At 41.7% G+C, this 18,719-nt stretch overlaps 1 protein-coding gene across 3 annotated transcripts in view; it reads left to right on the top strand.

Moving 5' to 3' along the window:
• EZR (ezrin) overlaps positions 1-18,719 on the top strand; it is a 35,899-nt gene that overhangs the window by 5,817 nt on the left and 11,363 nt on the right. For 2 of the 3 annotated variants that reach the window (XM_080614583.1, XM_080614581.1), the window contains exons 2-4: positions 12,322-12,405; positions 16,813-16,908; positions 17,736-18,010. In XM_080614583.1, the coding sequence (XP_080470709.1) occupies positions 12,322-12,405; positions 16,813-16,908; positions 17,736-18,010 (455 nt within the window). The remainder of the gene's footprint in view (positions 1-12,321; positions 12,406-16,812; positions 16,909-17,735; positions 18,011-18,719) is intronic. The other variant, XM_080614582.1, reaches the window with a different exon arrangement.

The following is an 18,719-nucleotide window of genomic DNA, read 5'->3' as shown; positions in this document are numbered from 1 at the left end:
CTGTTTTCAGAATTAGATAGTGTTTAGCCTGTGAGCTGAGAAGTACAGCTTTTTGCAGAAGCAACTGAAATCTGTGGTTTTACTAAGCAGTGTATGGGATCCTTTCCCTTAGGAAAGGGAGAAAATTGTTACTGTGTGAGGCTGGAAACAAGGCATAGCTCAGTGTAACAGCTAACCACATTGAATAGCTCCATATTGCTCATCAATTCAAATCCAGAATTTATTTCTCTTTCTAGTTCCTATTTCATAGTGGGGAAAACACCTGCCTTCTCTGCGTCTGCTCTCACCTTTGGGAGAACATGAGTAGCAGCCACGTGCTCAGCTGTGACTGATGAGCACCTGATACTATCAGCTGTCAAAATAAAAATCCTTAGTCTAAGAATTAACATGTGGGACTCTCATCTTCTAATTGAGTAAGCAACAGAAACTGTTGCTTGATGACTAAGGACTTGTATTTGGCTACCTACTATGTAGGCTCAATGTAAGAGGTGCTGGCACTCCTACACATGGTCTGTGGCTGCCTGCTAGCTTTGAGAAGTGAGTATGGAATTTTGAGAGAGGGTTATTGTGCAATTACTTCTCCATCCCGCTTTCAGGAGCAAGTGCTCTAGCTATTGTGTAAAACTCAGAGGCATCACTGTTAGCATCTCTTGATTTTGCATGAAAACATCAGTGTTTGCTGTGGTTGTTCTAGACCCAGTGTGAGATTAGTGTGAGAAAAGCCCCTCTGAGTTTGCAAGTGCATGGACACCCAGTTGATGAATCTTGAGTAGGCTTGTGAAATGGGTCTAGAGCTGCTTGATTCTGCCAGATCACCATTCTGCAGATGCATAGAGGAGATTCATGGGCTGTCTGCTACCTGAGGAAGTACAGATTTAAGAATCTCACTTTTGTATTGGTGTGCCTGAATTTAGCCTGTGTAGCCCAGTAGAGGACTTCAGAGTCTATGCTATAGGATCTGAACTTCAGAGTGCTTTGTGGGAGCTAAAGTAGTTCTTTAACATCTAGCTGAATACACTTCAATTGTGAAAGCTTAGCTTGCTTCACTTTTTGTAGAGGTCAGTGGTTACAGAAAGCTCCAGGTGCACAAAGTATGTGGTATGAATTGGTGGGTGGATTTGCATAATTGATACTCAATGATGTCAGTGTGGGAGAGAGTAGCTTTCCATGTTAAAAACTGACATGTTTTCTGCCCCCACTGTGCTCTGGGTATGCTTTAGGAGTCACTGGTTCATATTTGTTTGCCATCAGACATCTGTAGTGAAGGGCCTGTAAAAAGTTTTGTCTCGGAAGCCCTCAAGCTATTTTAGGGGTCAGGAAAGAGTATTTTGCTGATCCTTCCAATCACTTTTCCTGTACAATCTGTAACTTCTCAAGAACAATATCTTTGTGCTTAGGTGACATTCCAGGACTCGCACTGACCTACCTACCTTTATCTGGGAGCAAATAGTGCTTGTTGCATACCATTTGAAGTACCTTACTGGGAAGTGTAAGCACTGTAGTGTATTGGACGTAGAATGGGTTATTGAGATAATCAGAGGTGATCACACCATATCATCACACTTATAAAGTTCACAAATGCCATGTGGTACGTTTCACCAAAGTCCATGAGGTAAAATGAAAGAGGCTTATTATGGACAGGTAAAACACAAGGGTGGGATATTGAATCAATAAATCCCTCTGACAAATGGATTCTTATCTGGAATGCAGAATGAACATACATCATTACTGAGCAGCATAACAAGTTACACAAGGCCATTTATCCTTAAGTAAATGGAGTTCATGTTCCTTCCGCACTTTGCCTTCTTTCTATAAGAACATGTCTGTCCTTGTAGGTCAGGTAGAAAGCCCCTGTAGCCTAATAGTACACCTCTGGTGTTCGCCTATGGAAGAGTATTTCAGAGATACGCACCATTGCTTTCCTCTGAGCTGCTGAGGTATTGAAATTTCCTATATAATGAGTTACTAAGTGGATTTCTGAGAACTTGTCCAGTCTCCCCTTGAAACCGTGTGAACTCTAACGTCCACAATATGCTTTAACAAAAGCTGTCCTAGATAACCTTCAGGTTGTTTGTAAAGTTATCTACAAAACTTCTTGCCATAGCAGTACTTGTAAGCCTTTTTTCTTATTCAGAGTGGTGATGCCCTGTAGTTATTCTGTTGGTAGAGCAATGAGCATGTGTCCCTTGTCCACCCTGTTCATGTAACTGATGAATCTGTATGCTCTTATGTCCTAGCTTCAGTTAATTTTCTTCCAAACTGAGAAGTTCCTAACTAGCTTAGGAACTTGATGCTTGCATGGAAATTATTCCATTTTTTTGAACATCCTTGAGCTCTTTCCTGTTCACATCTATGAAAATACTGCTTTGTATTCTGTAACATCTCCATCTGGGAAGAGTAGAGTTGTTGAGAACATTTCTCTCACAGTTGTTCTTGGTCCCCTTAAGTCCTCTAGGCATAATCCTGTGAAAGAGTAAATCGTAGACTCTCCTTGTATTCACACAGCTCACCCTGCTGCAGTATAATGTGATTTTCTTCCACCTTTGAACAACAATCATTGTACCTTGCATGAGTGCTGTTCGTACAGGGTATATCGAAAGTGTAAAGAGCTGTGGACTGACATGCTGTGTTGTTGCCTGGTCTCCAGGTGAGCATTTGTCAGACTTTTGACTCTTTGGAATGCCTCTGGGTTTGCAATGCACTTTGGTTTCCAGAACCTGTTCCTCTGCGTAAGCATTGGAATAAAAGGCAGCAGCATTGGTGCTTGGATTCAGGAGAAGCTCTGAGGCTGTTACAGCTTTTATTTAGGTTATTCATACCTTCAGGCCCTGCCCCTGTTTGCTGTGACTTGGTAGTGTGGAGTTCAGCTTTTGGAGTTCCAAATAAGAAAGCCAAACAGAGGTATGAAATGGTGTTTGTGTTCTGGATAAAGTCTATAAAATACTAATTTTTTCTTTTCCCTTGTGAGGATTGCAGAGGGATCATATTAATTTAGCTGACTTACATAAATATTGGAAATGTTAAATTGTTGAAAAGACTTTGAAATTGTAATTAAAGTTCAGGTATTAAACTGCTGTATTATCTGCACTTGGCCCCATGCTGATGTTTCTGATGGAAGACCCCAAAAGATTATCTAATTTATTCTGCGCTCTGGTGACTTCCTGAGATAAAGCTTATTTGAGGACTAGTTGTGGGTTCTTTAAACTTCATGTGTAAAGCCTTAGTCTCACAACTTCATTATGTTTAATTAGATGTGGCAGCTGTCATGATAAAAGTCTGTGTATGAACAACTTTGATCCAGTAGCCTGTAGCTTCCCTCTGTTTATCCTGCAGGTGCAAAGGACCTTTGTTTCTGCAGTTTGTGTTTCTAAATGTATCCTAACATCCATCTGTTGAGGACAAATTGCTCACCTAAGCAGCAGTATTGTGCTGAGCCTGCTGTCACTGGCTTCTACTGTGCACTGTGTTCCTTCTTTAAAGAACTTACTGCTGCTTGTACACAGATATTCTGACAATGCTAATAGAATATTATAAAGCATCAGAGAGTCTTTAAAGTGAATGTTAATGTATTTCAACAGAACACCATACACCCTCCTGCTGCTTCCTAACATTGTCTGTGTTCACAGTAAACCATTCCTACGTCCCTCTTGGACAGTGAGAGCAGGTGTTTTGCATGAGAAACATCTGGACTCCTTGAGTGTACCAAGCTTTGTTTAAGGGCAATATCCTGGGGCCTTTCAGTCTTAAACTGCATTGCTTTATGTCTTGCCAGAACATAACGCTGTCCCAAGGTAACTTTATATGTTAAAAAGATTAGAATTTTAAAGTTTTGGAAAGGTCTCTGTTTCTCTATCTCACCCCAGTTATTTCTGACTTGAAACAGACTGATACAGTTGGCTTGTTAGGAGAGAGCAGGGGGGAGGACTTTGGTGGGTGGAGAAATATTTTTCTCTGGGAAGTGCACTTCCTTGGTTTTACTGTTTTCTTGTTTACTTGTTTTTCTTCTTTACTTGGTTTTCATGTTAACTGTACAGAGCTGACCAGGGGTGGAGGATGTTTGAAGTCTGACTGAGGCTGAGGCATTTGGGAACCAGGGCTGTTAGAGCTGCAGCATCACGTGTGCTTGCCTCACCTGCATGAGATCTTCATGATCTTCTGGCATGCAGAATGTGATTGCTTGACCGAAGATAAAGAGCTGAATTACAGCCATGGGTGCTTCTCAGCTTTTCATGCAGATGCCTGCTATGCATTTATTATATGCTGACAGAAGATATACCAGGCTTCAGTTAAGGAAACTGAGATGTGCAGAAGAAGATGCCATCTAAATTACATGTCTATCTAAACTAAAAAGGCTTGAATTTAGAGTCTAGGATTATCTTCATGTTTAATTATAAGGAAGGCTTTGTGTTGTCTCACAAAGAAGAGTCAAGTGACCTAGCTGTAAAACCAAATGCAGTAGGTTGGCTTTCTTGTGATCTGTTTGTGTGTACTGGCAGGGAGAGGGAAGTTTGTCCTGAAGATTCAACCTGCTAAAACTGGAATTTCTGGATGATTCCTCACATCTGGGTGTTCAAGGTTTTCCTGCCCACGTGAGCCCTGCTGCCTGCCCTCCCCCATGCCTTTCATCCAAAAGAGTCTAGCTTTCAGATTTCACTTCAAAATTACTTTTGGCTTCTACTCAGAGTACTTTTTCTCCTTAGAAGAACTTATTTTACGTAGGTTGTTGCAAGGTGCTTTCACCTTACATGAGAGCAGCAAATACCTGGGTTCTTATGCCTTTAAGTAAGCTTAAGAAATTTCAGATAAGTATGGCTGATATAGTTACTGCTCCGTGAATACTGAGGATTACTATCAAAAATATGGTTGTACAAGCTGTTGCTTGTACTAGCATTTAAGGACTAGTAGTTAGTACTAGCATTACTAACATTGTACTTGTTGACTAGCAGTTAAGACTAACAACTGTGCTGGGCAATATTAAAGTAACTACTAGCTTCTATATTATTGTATAAATGATATTTACCATCAGTGGTATTTCCTCCTCTCCAGGAAGGTGAGCAAGGTTCTGAGAAACAAAAGACCAGCCTACTTAACTCTAATTGTACCTGTTGCAGATACAGCGGTACCTAACTCTGCTTCGGTAGACTTGCAGGAATTCCAGTGGAATGTGACTTAATGCTTCCATTTATTTGCAAAGAGGAAGCAATGTTTAAGACAATGAGATTTGAAATGGAGCGTGTCCTTTGGTTCCAGTCAGATCTTCTTGATTTAACATCGTATGCTGAAAAACTGGGTCAGTTAAGTGGGAGAAATGAACTTGCCTTGTCAGTCAAGTGGATGCCAATGAGGTCATCCCCTATTTGTGTTTTGTGAACTGATGAAGCTGGTTTAATCCTTGTTAGCAAACTGTGTGCTCTGTAGTGTGGAAGGGAATGCTCGGGACTCTTTCGCTATGCTGTCTTTGCCCTCTGAAATGCTAGGTGTTGGGCAGGTAGTTCAGAAAGGATCCTGGCATGGGAGCAGGAGAGGAATGTGTTAAAAGCTTGCTTTGGTGCTATGTTGTACATCTCTTTCCCACTCCCTTAGGAATCATATTCTCCTTCCCACAGAAGAGCAGTCGGAGTTCGGAGGTTTGTCATTTGCCATCTCATTTTCGATTCTTGGAGATCCTTTAAATTGTAAAAACGTAGCACTGGGAAGGACCTGAACTTACCTTGTCTGAAGGCTGCTGCAATGGTTATATAGTATCCAGTATCTTACACTCTAGCAGTTACTGATTCTTTTCCTGTTATCCAGCCTGCAAAATAAGAGGGTTTTTGGGTGCGGTTGTTTGGGGTTTTTTCCCCCTCATTCTGAGTTGAAAAGTGTCTGTCTTCTCTATAAGCACATCATGTTACAGACAGCTCCTGTTTGGAAGAGATCAGCGCTATGCTAGTGAACCAGCCCCTCTGCTTGAAGAGAAGGAAGAACACTCAAAACCAAAACAAACCATCAGCCAAAAAGCCCTGAAACACTTAACCAACCCAAACCCACCTGACCTGCAGATTAGTGCAAACTCCCCTTGATTAACTTGCTCCCTTCCAAAAGAAGCATTCGAATTTGGGTGACAGCATTCCAACTGGCAAGTCATCAGGCAAACAAAACAGAATAGTCACCTTCTGTCCTGCATCCGGTGACAAATACATGCAAGAATTTAATTTTTTGTTCTATGCAATAGCATCGCACCAGGATATGTGGTGCTTTTCTGGGCATTATAATAGACTACATGCTTGTCTACAGTCCTGCTGTGTGTAGCCCATTGTTTGCAAACCTGTAATTTGTTCTTGTCTGCCTCTTGTCCATTCTCACCTCTCCAAGTGTAACACCTGCAACTTTACCAAGACCTTTGAGGTCCGTCTCTGTCTTCCTAAAGTTTCTGTTTTGTTCTTGACTAGGTGCTGTTTGTGAACCTGTACATGCACTCCATCTTCCAGAGACTGTGACAATACTTAACTACATTTTCTTACTCCCTCCATGCCAGCACACTCTCATCTATCCCCCTTTCAAGATTCTGGTCTGCCATGGAAAGATCAGAATATGTGTCCCTACAGTAGTTCCAGCAAGGTGACAGTGCTGAGCTTAACTGGGAGGGAAGTCATGCTTTGGCAGTCTTGCAGCAGTAAATCATTTGCTTGAAATTCATGAAACTGTCTCTTGCTTTGACAGAAGCTATGGATGATTTAGTTGTGCAACTTGTCATTCAGTTGTCATTTCACATGGCTCTGATTTGTTGTATGCCTAGTCTGTCATATGGGATCCCATCAAATATGTTAACAGATGAAGTTCAATCCATCAGGCAGGTTATTCTGTTGGAGAAGAAAGAGAATTGGCTTTAAGTGCTATGTTCTTGACACGTTGATAAGTGGTAAAGAATAACATAATATATTGAGCTAATACCTCCCCAGTTGCTTGGGTTATTCACTCATCTTACCCTCCCAGAATGCCCTCTATGCAGTCTCTGAACTATTAGCTGTTGACTGAAATAACTTGTGGAGGATAGAGAAATGCAGACACTGAAGCTGTGTGCAGGTCAGCTCTGAGCTCTGGAGCCCCTAGGGGTTTTTTGGGGTTTGGGTGGGGTTTTGTTCATTGTTTTTTCCTTTTTTTCTTTTTTTTTTTTTTTTTCCTAATTGAAGTTGAAAGTTTTCCCAAAATAGTTTCAGGAGCTGTGATTACAGGTACTCCATCAGTTAGCACAATATCTTCCTTTATTGTTGGGTCTGGAACCCAAGAGCATTAATGCATGGAAGGTGGAAGAATAAAGAGCATTTTCAGGGTCCTTCTGATGCTGCTACATGAAATCGCTTTTCCTATTACCAGATTCACTACACACATCTATTAACAGGTCTGGTTGCTAAGGTTGAAATGAAATTATTTTGTCCGTGTGGGTACATTGCAAATCAGGGCAAAAAGCTTGTCTGTTATTTGTTACAAGTACAATAGTAGTTGTTGTGTGGCAGAAGAGTAGACCTGCAGAAGTGTGGATGCAAGTTTAATACTACTGTTTTCTTAAGAATATTAATAGCACCACTTTCTTATTTGTTAAGGCTGCCATAGTCCTCCAGCACAAGCATGTCCATGTTCTATATGGTCAGTTCACGTATGTGCAGGAAACCTTAACAGGCCTGCATGCTGGTTTTCACAGTGCATGCTGTGATCTTCACACTTCAAAATGCAGTTGATCTGCTTATGTGTACTAGCAACTTGCCTGATATTTCCAGACATCCAGTGACTGAAGAGAGAAGGCATTCCTGTCTAGGTTTCTCCACCATGATACTGCTAATTGCTACCACTTGGAAAGATACTTTAGAACTCGCACTTGTAAACCTGCTATTAAAGAGGCTCTGGTCTTTATCCTTCCTTGAAAAGAGGAAGAAAACATTCCTGAGCATTGTCTGAGGCATTTAGAGCGGCATAATGATGATATGCAACACATTAAGTACTGGTTTATCTTGTGTGTATGGGTAAAAGTTGGTATTTACTGCCCTTTATCTTACGTATTCACTGGAAATAAATTGTGTGGTATTTTAAATGACTTGCACAACTTCATGGTTTCACTGAACCATTTTATTATAGTGAATTAAGTGAACTTAAGAGGCATTGAATTTCATGCATCAGGGTACAGAATATCCATGATGGCTTACTATGTGTGAGGGCTGTGGGTTTTTTTTTTCTATTCTGCCTTCCTTTTCCCCTACAGTGTAAGATGGAGTGTTTGCAGTGGAGATGTAGTATCAAGATAACTTCAAAGATACCGTGTTGCCTGCAACTAGAGGCAAATTCTGGACCAACAGGATATAGCTCAGGAATCAAACTTTAGGGGGAAAAAAAAAATCTACCTGTGCATGCATACTGCCCAACACACATGGAAACTGGGCATGTATGAGAGGAAGGGATTGAACAGGCAGTGTCATCTTGGGTTCCTACCTAGGCGTTGGATCTTATACAGGGAAGATGTTGCCACTCAGCTAGTTGGCAGTGTGTTTCCTCCTTAAGAGAGAATGTTTGTTTTCTGAATATTTTTCCAATGGCACTTTAAATTTCTAGGTTAGGTACTGTATGGTGCATGCTCTCTGAAAGGTTTCGGTGTCCCACAGGTTGATCTACTGACTTAACATTAGAATAGATGTGATTTTAACTATGACAAAAAACCCAACCAGAAAATAAGAACAAATGCAAGACTCGAGGGCATTGGTAAAAGCAAGGAAGATCCCATTCTAGCTACTATAACTTCTAATACAAGAACCTTCCATAGTGCTACAATTACTTAAACTATATTCTGAAGTTCATTCCAGTTTCAACTTTCCTCTTAATTCCACTCTCTTGTCCTGGTTGGAAACGTATGTAACATGTTACAGTCCACCCTGAACAGTCTGAAGTATGGAACTGGTGTAATAAGTTCTAATGTTTCTGTTATCTTTTATGGTGCATGAAGCTTTTTTCCTTTAAGTGCAAATGGCATTGCCTTTCCAGTAGAGTGGTTGTTCCCCTCTGGATCAAATTTATTAGTAAATTTATGCAACCTAGGACAGGGAAAGAGGAAAAATTTGTGTTCGGTAATGTTTGCTTAATAACCTTCTAAGGCCCTATTTGTCATTCATTTCAAGTATGTTAGTCTTGGGCATGGAAGTATAATGAAAGTGTCATGAGATTTGCTTATTGAGAAGGAAGTTACATCTTATTGTCTAGGATTTTTAGCATGCTATGTGCATTTGAAAACCCTTATTTCATGTAAAACAACCATGTGCTTTGCTCTCTCTCCATGCACCTGTGCTCTGAAACAATAAAAAACTGCTTTCTTTTTGGTTTTGACTTCAATTTTGTCCTGGGGTACTGCCAGGACCTGCCCTGCCTACTATGCAGGGGGTAAGCAGGGCTTCACTTGTGAAAGTCATCTTAACTGTGTCTTGTTCTTTTTGTTGCTGACAGAAATAAGTCAGAGTTCCTTGTTTTCATCCCCAACAGTATCTTGAATTGGTTAGCACCTTGGGTTTTGATTTAATTGTCTTGGCGCCACAGGGAGTTTTATGTGGTCTGAGCTGAATGCCAAACTGGTTGTGTGTCAGCCTGACAGACATATGAAGGTTTCTCCAGACTGTCTAAATCAGGGTTTCAGGTGGCTTAAGCTCTGGCTGCCTGCTTCATTACCAGCTTCTCTTGTTAAATATCTTGTGTGGAGTGATTGTAGGACGTTGTTCAGAAACACTGTTAAAGTTGTCCTTCTGTAAATCAAGGTGAAGGTTTGGAGATGAGAAGCAAGAGGACTTAATATGTCAGGAAGGAGACTCAAAGGATTTTCCCAGGCAGTCATCAACCCGTTGAAGTGACAACTGCTTGAGGCCCTGTCTCTCCTTGCTCTGTCATGTGGCTAGCAGCTTGTCTAAGGGCACACCAGGGAATTCCTCTTGATCCTGTTGGTTGTTCAGGCCTTTGAGAACACGGAAATTAACCTATACCACATGCCCCAAGTGTCCCTGAAAGCTTTTTGGATAACCAAGTAGTCATGTTCCTGCATGTTTATGGCTTTAAATGATTGAAGTGGAAAGCGGATTACTTCAATTTTTGGTCTTAATGCTGAAATAATTGTTAAAAGATGTAGGAGGTAGATGCCTTTAGCACTAAATAGCTCACTAAGTAGCCTATCCTTTAGAAAGGAGACTGCATCCAGAAGGGTCTTTTAGGGTTAGAGTAATACAAGGTATTCCCCTAGACTAGAGAGTTTACCTTTTCTTACTAAGAAATACCAGCTAAGGAGACAGAGTAAAAGGTGAATGTACTAGTACCAGCTGGAATTCTGTGCTTGGCCAACATATTACAGGCTTTCTGGTAAGGAATGGGAAGCACGTCCTCTCAAGTTCTTTGGCTTGTAAAGTGATACTTACTTTATATCCACTGTGGAGTTTCAGCCCAGAGTACGAATAACTTGTACAAAACAAAACTGTGGATTACAAGCATGTTTTCTCAAAGGGGGTAGAAAGGGATTAGAATATGATTAGGGATTTGTTGTTGAGAGGGATTAAACAACAGGAGCTTTTTAAGGTCACATTTTCAAATTGCAGCCTTGCTGTTCCTGAGAATTTGGTATCTGAACTTCTCCTCCCTTCCTACACTAGAAACACTGTTTGGGAAACCTTTGGTTCTTAAGGCAGAGAAATAATGGAGCATGGATCTTAAATGCTACAGCTGGGAAAAGGAGCTCTTAGAAAATCTTTATTACTTGTTCTTTCTTGCTGCTTTTAGAGGATTTTTCTTTTAATGCTAATTTAAAGGACACTGCTTTATAAATACAGATTGAAAGTGACAAGGCACCCAAGCAGGTGTCTTCTCTGGTTCAGTTCTGGGGTTCCATGTCTTGGAAACCGCCTTCAGTCATCTTTCTATAGGAGCATCATCTGGGAGAGAGCAGGAGAAAGAAACAATTCAGTAAAGGCTGAAAGACACTTGATGCCTTCATGTCTCACTGAAAAAGGATGCAAAATTTTCTTTTTGACTAAAACTAGCAGAGGCAACTTGTTTTGTTCGCAGTTCTGTGTTAACTGTAACATTGATTTAACCTGACGTCCTAGAGTTTAGATGTACGTAAGTGGCTGGAAACTGCTGCGGTGTCAGGGCTTTGTAGTGAGTGACTCTGTTTCTCTTCTACCTGTTCCTCTTGTTTCTTCAAACGTGTGCCCCTGCACTGGGCATCAGTGCTGCAGCTGTAGCAGGCTCTCCTGGGCTGTTCTGTAACATTACATTTCTAAAACGTTGAGAAATTGTCCTGAAGCCTTACCTGCTTGTAGCTTTCCTGTTATCTGGCCTTGTGTTTACATGTCCACTTTTTCTTCTCTTTCCTTCGAAATACCAAGCCACCAGTCTAACTTGCTAGTAAACTCTATTACACGATTATCCCAGAGTGGGGTTTTGTATTTATTTTGGGGTTGGTTTTTTTGAGATACATTGCAGGCAGTATAATCTCCTGTAGTCAGAACTGTTGGAGGTAATCCTGCCCTGATTTGCCATTTTGCTGGTCTTTACGATATTCCCTGCAAGCTTAGTTGCTGCTCTTGCCTCCTGATTAACTGCTAATGGACTTTTTCTAGTCATTAAACACTCTTGCCTTCTGCATACAATAGTAATCTCTGTCTTGCAGTCTACTTCTGCCATTGCATTACATCTGTTTGTGTTATTGCCTCACTAACAGCAATATAGCTTTATGAACTCTTGCCCCGTAGCATCATTCAGAACCTGTAACTGCTGGTTTTATGTGCTGAGTAGACTTTTTTTATGAGGGGAAGAATCAACATGTATCAGGTTAATGCTGATTGCTTCCTAAGAAAAATCTGCAGCCTTTTGCCCTTAAAACCTCAGATTAATTCTAGCTCTAATATAAATGGAAGTTAAATTATAAGTCTTAAATTTAATTTAGTCATTAGGGCCTTTTGTAATCCAAGGGATGGCCTGTAGGCAACTGTGTTGTGTGCTTGCTGGAGCCATTGTTCCAAGGGGGTTTAGGCCTGAAAATGTTGAAGTCAGAAATTCTCTCTTATTTAATTAGAAGCTCAGTCAAATTCTGTTTTGAGTGGGAAGACCTGCAGAGCAATCTGGATAACACAGCAGAGTCAGTCCCCCAATTAAGTGTGCAGGTGTGGTAACACAAATCTAATTGGGGCTTAAGTGTGTATATTAAAGAGGTTACGGTAGTGCATCAAAGCGTGGAGACTGTACTGTACACAAAGTACTGTGTTAACACTGAGAAATAGCTTTCAGTAAGTCTTAAACAATGCTTTTTGTTTTTCTCCTTAGATCAATGTTCGAGTTGTTACTATGGATGCAGAGCTGGAGTTTGCCATCCAGCCAAACACTACAGGAAAGCAGCTGTTTGACCAGGTCAGTGAGGATTGGTATGGGCTCTTGTTTAAGCTTGGAGTACATTTCAGACTATAGTGTTTTCTTAAGACTGGATTCCAAACCTACCTTTCTTTCTTCTCTCTGCCTCCTAATCCAAGGGCCCTAGTCTGAGCTAAGAGCTCTGAATTCCATCACAATAAAAGAAAAAAGCAAAAATCTTTGCAGGTATGTTCCAGTGAAACCTGCTTCCCTAGCAGTGTTGGATGGTGAAGTGTCGTAAGGGATCTAAAATGTCTGCGCAGCACAGGTAGCGTGTAAAAGTTCACCTCTTGCTGTGAAATACAGCTTGGAACTTAACTGAATTCTGAAGTTGAAATGTTGTCCCAGAATCAGGTCTTCAGAGGGCTGACAGACCCATCAGAATCTGGGTTGGAGGTAGCCACTTGCCACAGGTGTTTGCCAGACTACTAGAAAACCAGTAGAATTTGTGATCACTGTGTAGCAGCTATAGCAACATGCCTTGTAAGAAGCCTCTGTGCAGCAGGATTGAACAAAGACTTGTCCAGCCTGCCCGCAGGGGTTCCCAAGGAAGTGGAGGGCAGGAATTAGCCAAGACTCTCCTCCCATACTGCTATTCTTCCTGCTACTGTATTAACAATATACAGTTCTGTTTGGAGGTGGACCTACAAAGGTCAGATAAAGACAACTAAAATAAACAGAGTACTCTGTAAAACTGTTACTCTTTTCTTGGATAGCTTGCTCTTATAAAACTGAAGCAAGGCTGAGATTTCAGTAGAAAAATTTACTGTTCTGAATTTAAAAAACAAAAAAGTCTGCTTCTAGCTATTACTGCTGGAACCTTGAAAACCAAACCAAGAACTGATCTATCCAGACTTCAGTTACACATGCTGAGCTGTTTATGAAATGTTGCAGCAATTCCTTTGCACTTCTCCTCTCATCCCCTGCTAGCCTTGATAGCAAGGGATGGCTAGGCTTTAACTTAGGTAGGCAGAACTGGCTAAAAATGTCCATTCCTTCTGAGTTTTTGTTGGTACTGTTTCTCGTTTCAGTGAGTTAGGTACAGCTTGCCAGGCTTTATGGTAACTGTGCACTGAGAAGTACTTGTCAAAAACAGACAACAAACAAAGAAACAGAAACCAAACACAAAAGCCCAAACCCCCAGCAAACAAAGAAAAACATTTAGTGGGTCCTTGGAGGGAGTGAAAGGAGGAAATCAAATTATAATCGCTGCAGAACTTCACAGTACAAAATAGAGTACTACAGACTGTGTCTGGCATTAAATCTAACTTTAATTTCTTTGGATTATTAATGATATGGGATAAAGTATTCATTGACTGGAAATCTGGTGAGATGCATATGAAATGTGCATTTTTATGGAACCAACCTTTGTGTTTGACTTTCCATTCACTGCTGATCACCCTTGTATTAGCATAACTTCCTCCACCAGCCCCTTCCATGTTAACCCAAACCCGACAACTCTGGTTTCATCTCTGAGAGTGCAAAAATCCAAATTACTAAAAGCCAGGTTGTTAAAAGCAATACATTAGATCAGACAGTGTAAGTATGTCCTATGTCCTTTATGACAAGGAGTTCCACCCTCCCATATATTCACTAATGTTTACAGCTGTGAAGAGTCAGGGTCATCTCTCTGGCAGAAGAGAGACTACTTTCTTGACCTCCAGAGATGAAGCACAAGATCTTGAGAACATGGAAAAAGGTGGGGATGCTTTGGTTTCAAGATACTTCCAGCTTGCTGTCTAGATAGTTCTGTATTTCTGAGGTCTGCTTGTTGCAGTGCTTATTGCTGCTATTGGGATAGACTGTCGCCTCATGAAGATCTGCTCCTTGCATCCTATGGCTTGGGTTTAAAGCCTCTGATTGAAAGTTCTTATCCGTATTCCATACCTTGTTACGGTGTACTTCTTCATATCAAGAGAAGACTAAGGTAGAAGTGCAGAGCAAAACGGGAAGGTCAAGACTGTATGTTTAGCTGCAACTGTACTGACATCCCCTCTTCACTACTGCTGTGCAAGCCTTTTACTAGGCCCTTATCTTGGATGGAGTTTACACTCAGATAAAGCCTGTGGAGACAACAGGTTTTCACAGGTATGGGGAGTGGCCCAACTTGAACGGCAGAACCACCCTGAGAGGAAAAGGGCGTTGAAGAAGCAGGCTATTTTTAAACACCACAAGATGATTTCTTTGCTTGAGCTGTCAGCCAGCAAGACTGCTCTGGCAGTGCCCTTGAGGTTTAGGCTTTGCTGTCACAAGTGTATCCTGCACGTAAGGTGAGTTACAGCTCCCTTTTATAGAAGGGGGGAAAGAGTGGAAAGCTGTAACTATGGAGTTCAGCTCTGCTCAAGGCAGACCTGTGGAGAGTTTATGCTGCAATAATCTGAGGTGTCCCAAGACCCTACACAGTGTGCTCTGCAGCTGACCAAAAGGGAAAGAAATTCCAGTGGAGGAGAGTGTGCCACTGGGGATGTCTGGGAGTAAATACATTTCTGGCTGGAATGGGCAGGCATAAGATTTGCTGCTTGGTGCGTTTTGGGGCTGAGGGCAAAAAGTTGACTCCCATCTTGACTCTGCCTTGGTTCTTAGTTCGTCCTTGGTTTGCTATGGAGGAGGTTTATAGACCACTTCCCAGAATATAGGTGTAAACGTTCATGACATTGTTCTTTGTATTGGAACTCAAAATGGCCGAATTATGATGTTTAGCTTAATACATTCTCCTTCCTTGCCTTTCGGGTTTGGGAAGAACTTGAGGGCGTACAACTTCTGCAAGTGTTCTAACTTGATTTATAGAAAAAATGTACTTTTTCTGTTGTCAGAGACATTCAGAGGGAATGGCCCTGATAACTGCTTGATTTATGCAGCTCTATTTTAACAAAGTTGCCACACTTTTTTGTGCAACAGGAAGTACTCCTGCTCTTCTGCTGGGTTGAGTAAAAGCCCAGCTCTGACCCTTCTAAAAATATGTGTAGCTGTCATAAACTTGTCTGTTCTGTGGGGAAACAAGCTGCATGGGGGAAAGAGGGGAGGGGAATTTTAGTCCAGTAAAGGCCAAAGTACTTTCAGACCCTAGATCTTAAAGTTGTGGGGTTTGGGAGCTTTTGTTTGGGTGGCTCTGGGGTTTGCTTGATTATTTTCATTTTCTTAACATAAACTCTAGTTAGATATGCCTGGCCCTGCTGAAGCAGAATGTGTGCACTGTACCCTACTAAATAGAGCCCACAGTGTGTAGCTATGAAGCTGTTCTATTTCCTCAACTAGGCACTGGTTTCTGTATCCTTAAAACATTGTATTTGCTCAGTGGCATTTTTCATACTACTGTGTGATTTTTCTTGATCTGCTCCTGTCACTAAACTTTATAGATTGCCTGTTATTGGACAATGTCGTACAAACAGTAAGTCTCAGGGCTAATCAGAGCGGTGCATTTCTCCTCATCTCTTTTACCAACTGCAGGAAGCTTCTGGCTTCCAGATACAAACTTCTGGAAAATTTAAGGGAAACCTAATGAAGTATCCTGAAGTCATTGTTTGTCTCAAGTCTGCTCTCCAGACAGAGTGCCCAGCAATACTGTAAATGGGGACAGTGAGGCAGAGCTGACAGCAAGCTACTGGGCTGTGAGAACAAGCAGTCCAAGAGCAGGAGGAAGTCAAGAACCTGTTAGGCCATCTTCTTCACTAAAGAAAAGAAACGTCTTCAAACAGGACTATTTTCACTAGTAAGTGTGCCATCCAGTCAACAGGTGGTGTATCCAGGGATTTCATCTGGTTAGGACTAACACTATGTGACATTAAATCTGTCCTGGTGTTGAGCCATTCCTATGTTTGTGTCCTTCAAAACCAGCCTGTGTGAATTTTAAAAAAGAATTCCCTTGGCTGGGACTACTTGCAGCTTGTTTTAATGCTCAGACCTGCACAGTGAGCTCACTCTAGGAGCTGTGTGAAGCATCCCATAGCTGCTTCCTCCAGCCAAATAGTCTTTAGTGACTGGCAGACAAGATCACTTAAGTAACTACAACTACCTAGTTGTAGTTACTACTAACACCATTACAGACCATCTCACCATAAGCTTTGGTGAAAGAAGTAACTTGTCTGCTTTGCCAAATACAGTTTTGAGAAGATACAGTAGATCTTCTGGGGCAGAAGCTCCAAATGCTGCCGGTGTACCAGTCTAGCAGTTGGTGGCCTGTCACTTGTCCCATTCATCTCTCCCAGTTTCCCCAGAATCATCTTCTCCTAGGGACTGCGTGGGACAAGTAGCTTGGCCTGTGCCGTTGCTGTCATCTACTGCAGCTTTGTATCTTTGTCAGTGAGATGAAATTAAGAGATGAGATGCCAGATGAGTAGGATTAGGCACCTCGGGTGCTCTGTTGCCTACAATAATTGATTTTTTTCTTTTTCTACCTTTGTGTTGCAGGTGGTTAAAACCATAGGCTTGCGAGAAGTGTGGTACTTTGGTCTTCAGTATGTGGACAACAAAGGATTCCAGACTTGGCTGAAGCTTGATAAAAAGGTAACAGACTTTGGGCTAATTGCTGAGCAAAGGTTAACGCTTTTATGATTCCTCATGTGTTATTGGCTGCAACTTTATAAACCTTCTACCTGTTGTCAGTTGTTCCTTAATTCTCTTAACTTCAGGATTGTTTTTAGAGATTGCGGTGTGACCTCCATGGGAACTGTTTGGGTAAGGTGTGGCATGGTGGAAGTTTACCCTTTTTCTCTGTGTGAATTGCAGAAACCTTTATCGCATTTGTCAGATAATAATAATATCAAGCTGCCGCTTGATATTATACTTCGTTGATTGAAGCAGCTATTCTTGCTGTGACTGGAGGAACACCTGGACCGGTGAATGGTTTTGGTCTCTGCTTATGCAGAATCAGTTGTTAACGGTGAAAGAGAGGTCACTTCAAGGCTGGGCAGTTGTAACAGAGCACTGGTGCCTCTGATGTGCTCTTGTTTGTAGGCTTGCAGTTCTTCTGAGAGTATGAAGTGTTGTTCTTAATTGAGCAGTCAGTGGAGTTGCTGTTCAATGACAGGGAGCTGTTCTCTGTCAAATGCATACAATACTGGATGGGTTTGCCGTCTGACACAGCATGGTAGATCATTCTCCAGTCACCAAGGTTTGCTGTGCAAATGGAATTTGATTGGCTTAGCTGGAAAACGTAATGCATCTCCGCTGTACTCTCATACCAGTAAGCAGCCAGAATTAAGGAAATTCCAGTAATGAGTTGCCAGTCCCTCTCCTCTTGGGCAAATGCCCCAAATGCTTTTTTCTGTGTAAAAGCAACTTATTCTACTGTTTACAACCCTGCTCAGTTGTGGTGTCACCTCTGTCCTCAGGTTTCTGCTCAAGAAATCAGAAAGGAGAATCCCCTCCAGTTCAAATTCCGTGCCAAGTTCTTCCCAGAGGATGTGTCTGAAGAGCTGATCCAAGACATCACACAGAAGCTCTTCTTCCTGCAGGTGAAGGAAGGGATCCTCAGCGATGAGATCTACTGTCCTCCTGAAACAGCAGTTCTTCTTGGCTCCTATGCTGTGCAGGCCAAATTTGGAGGTTACAACAAAGATGTACACAAGCCTGGATACCTCAATTCAGAGCGTCTGATACCCCAGAGGTGAAGGAGTTGGTTGATGCAGTCTCCCTTTCTTCTGTGTTTTTTAAAGTCAAGAATTTGTACTCTAGTTAAATACGGAGTTTCATTGAAAGCATGCCTTTTTTTAATTGAAATGTCTGCATTTGGGGGGTTACCTTCTTTTATTTCTGTGTCATACTAGAGTATGGCTGTTGTGCTCTCTCCTTGGGTTGGTTAGGCGGAGAAAGTATTACCTTTAAATTCAGCTTTTCTTTCCTAAACATGGCTGCCATGCTGGTAACTGGCAGTATGAATGTCTTCTCTTCAATAAGAGAAGCATTCAGTCAAGAACCTGTCATTCCTGGAGAAGGTTGAGTTGTGTGTACTTAATTCTAATGTGCAGTCCTGAAAATCTTGTATCTGGGAAGCATGTCTTGAGGCTGTGTAGTCCATCCCCACAAGGATAAATGTATGCTACCAGACAAAAGACTCCTGTTTACACTTCCTGATGCAGCAGTGTCTAATTCTAGGAACGACACCAACTTTTGCTTTGCTTTAACCCTCTGGTGTCTACAGGGTATGCGTTATTCTTTTGGCAGCATTCTGCTTGCATCTCTTGTCAGTGACCAGAAAGGTTTTGTGAAGGGGTTTTGTTCATTCTGAATTGCTTTGCTTCACAGAGTACATCTTTGGACTGAGTAGGTAGGGTCTTCCTCTTGGTTTCAGGAAGGCTTCATGGGTGGGACTAATT

Source organism: Psittacula echo, assembly GCF_963264785.1.
Source record: "Psittacula echo genome assembly, chromosome: 4".
Classification (NCBI taxonomy): Eukaryota; Metazoa; Chordata; class Aves; order Psittaciformes; family Psittacidae; genus Psittacula; species Psittacula echo.
This window is presented reverse-complemented; position numbering and strand designations above follow the sequence as displayed.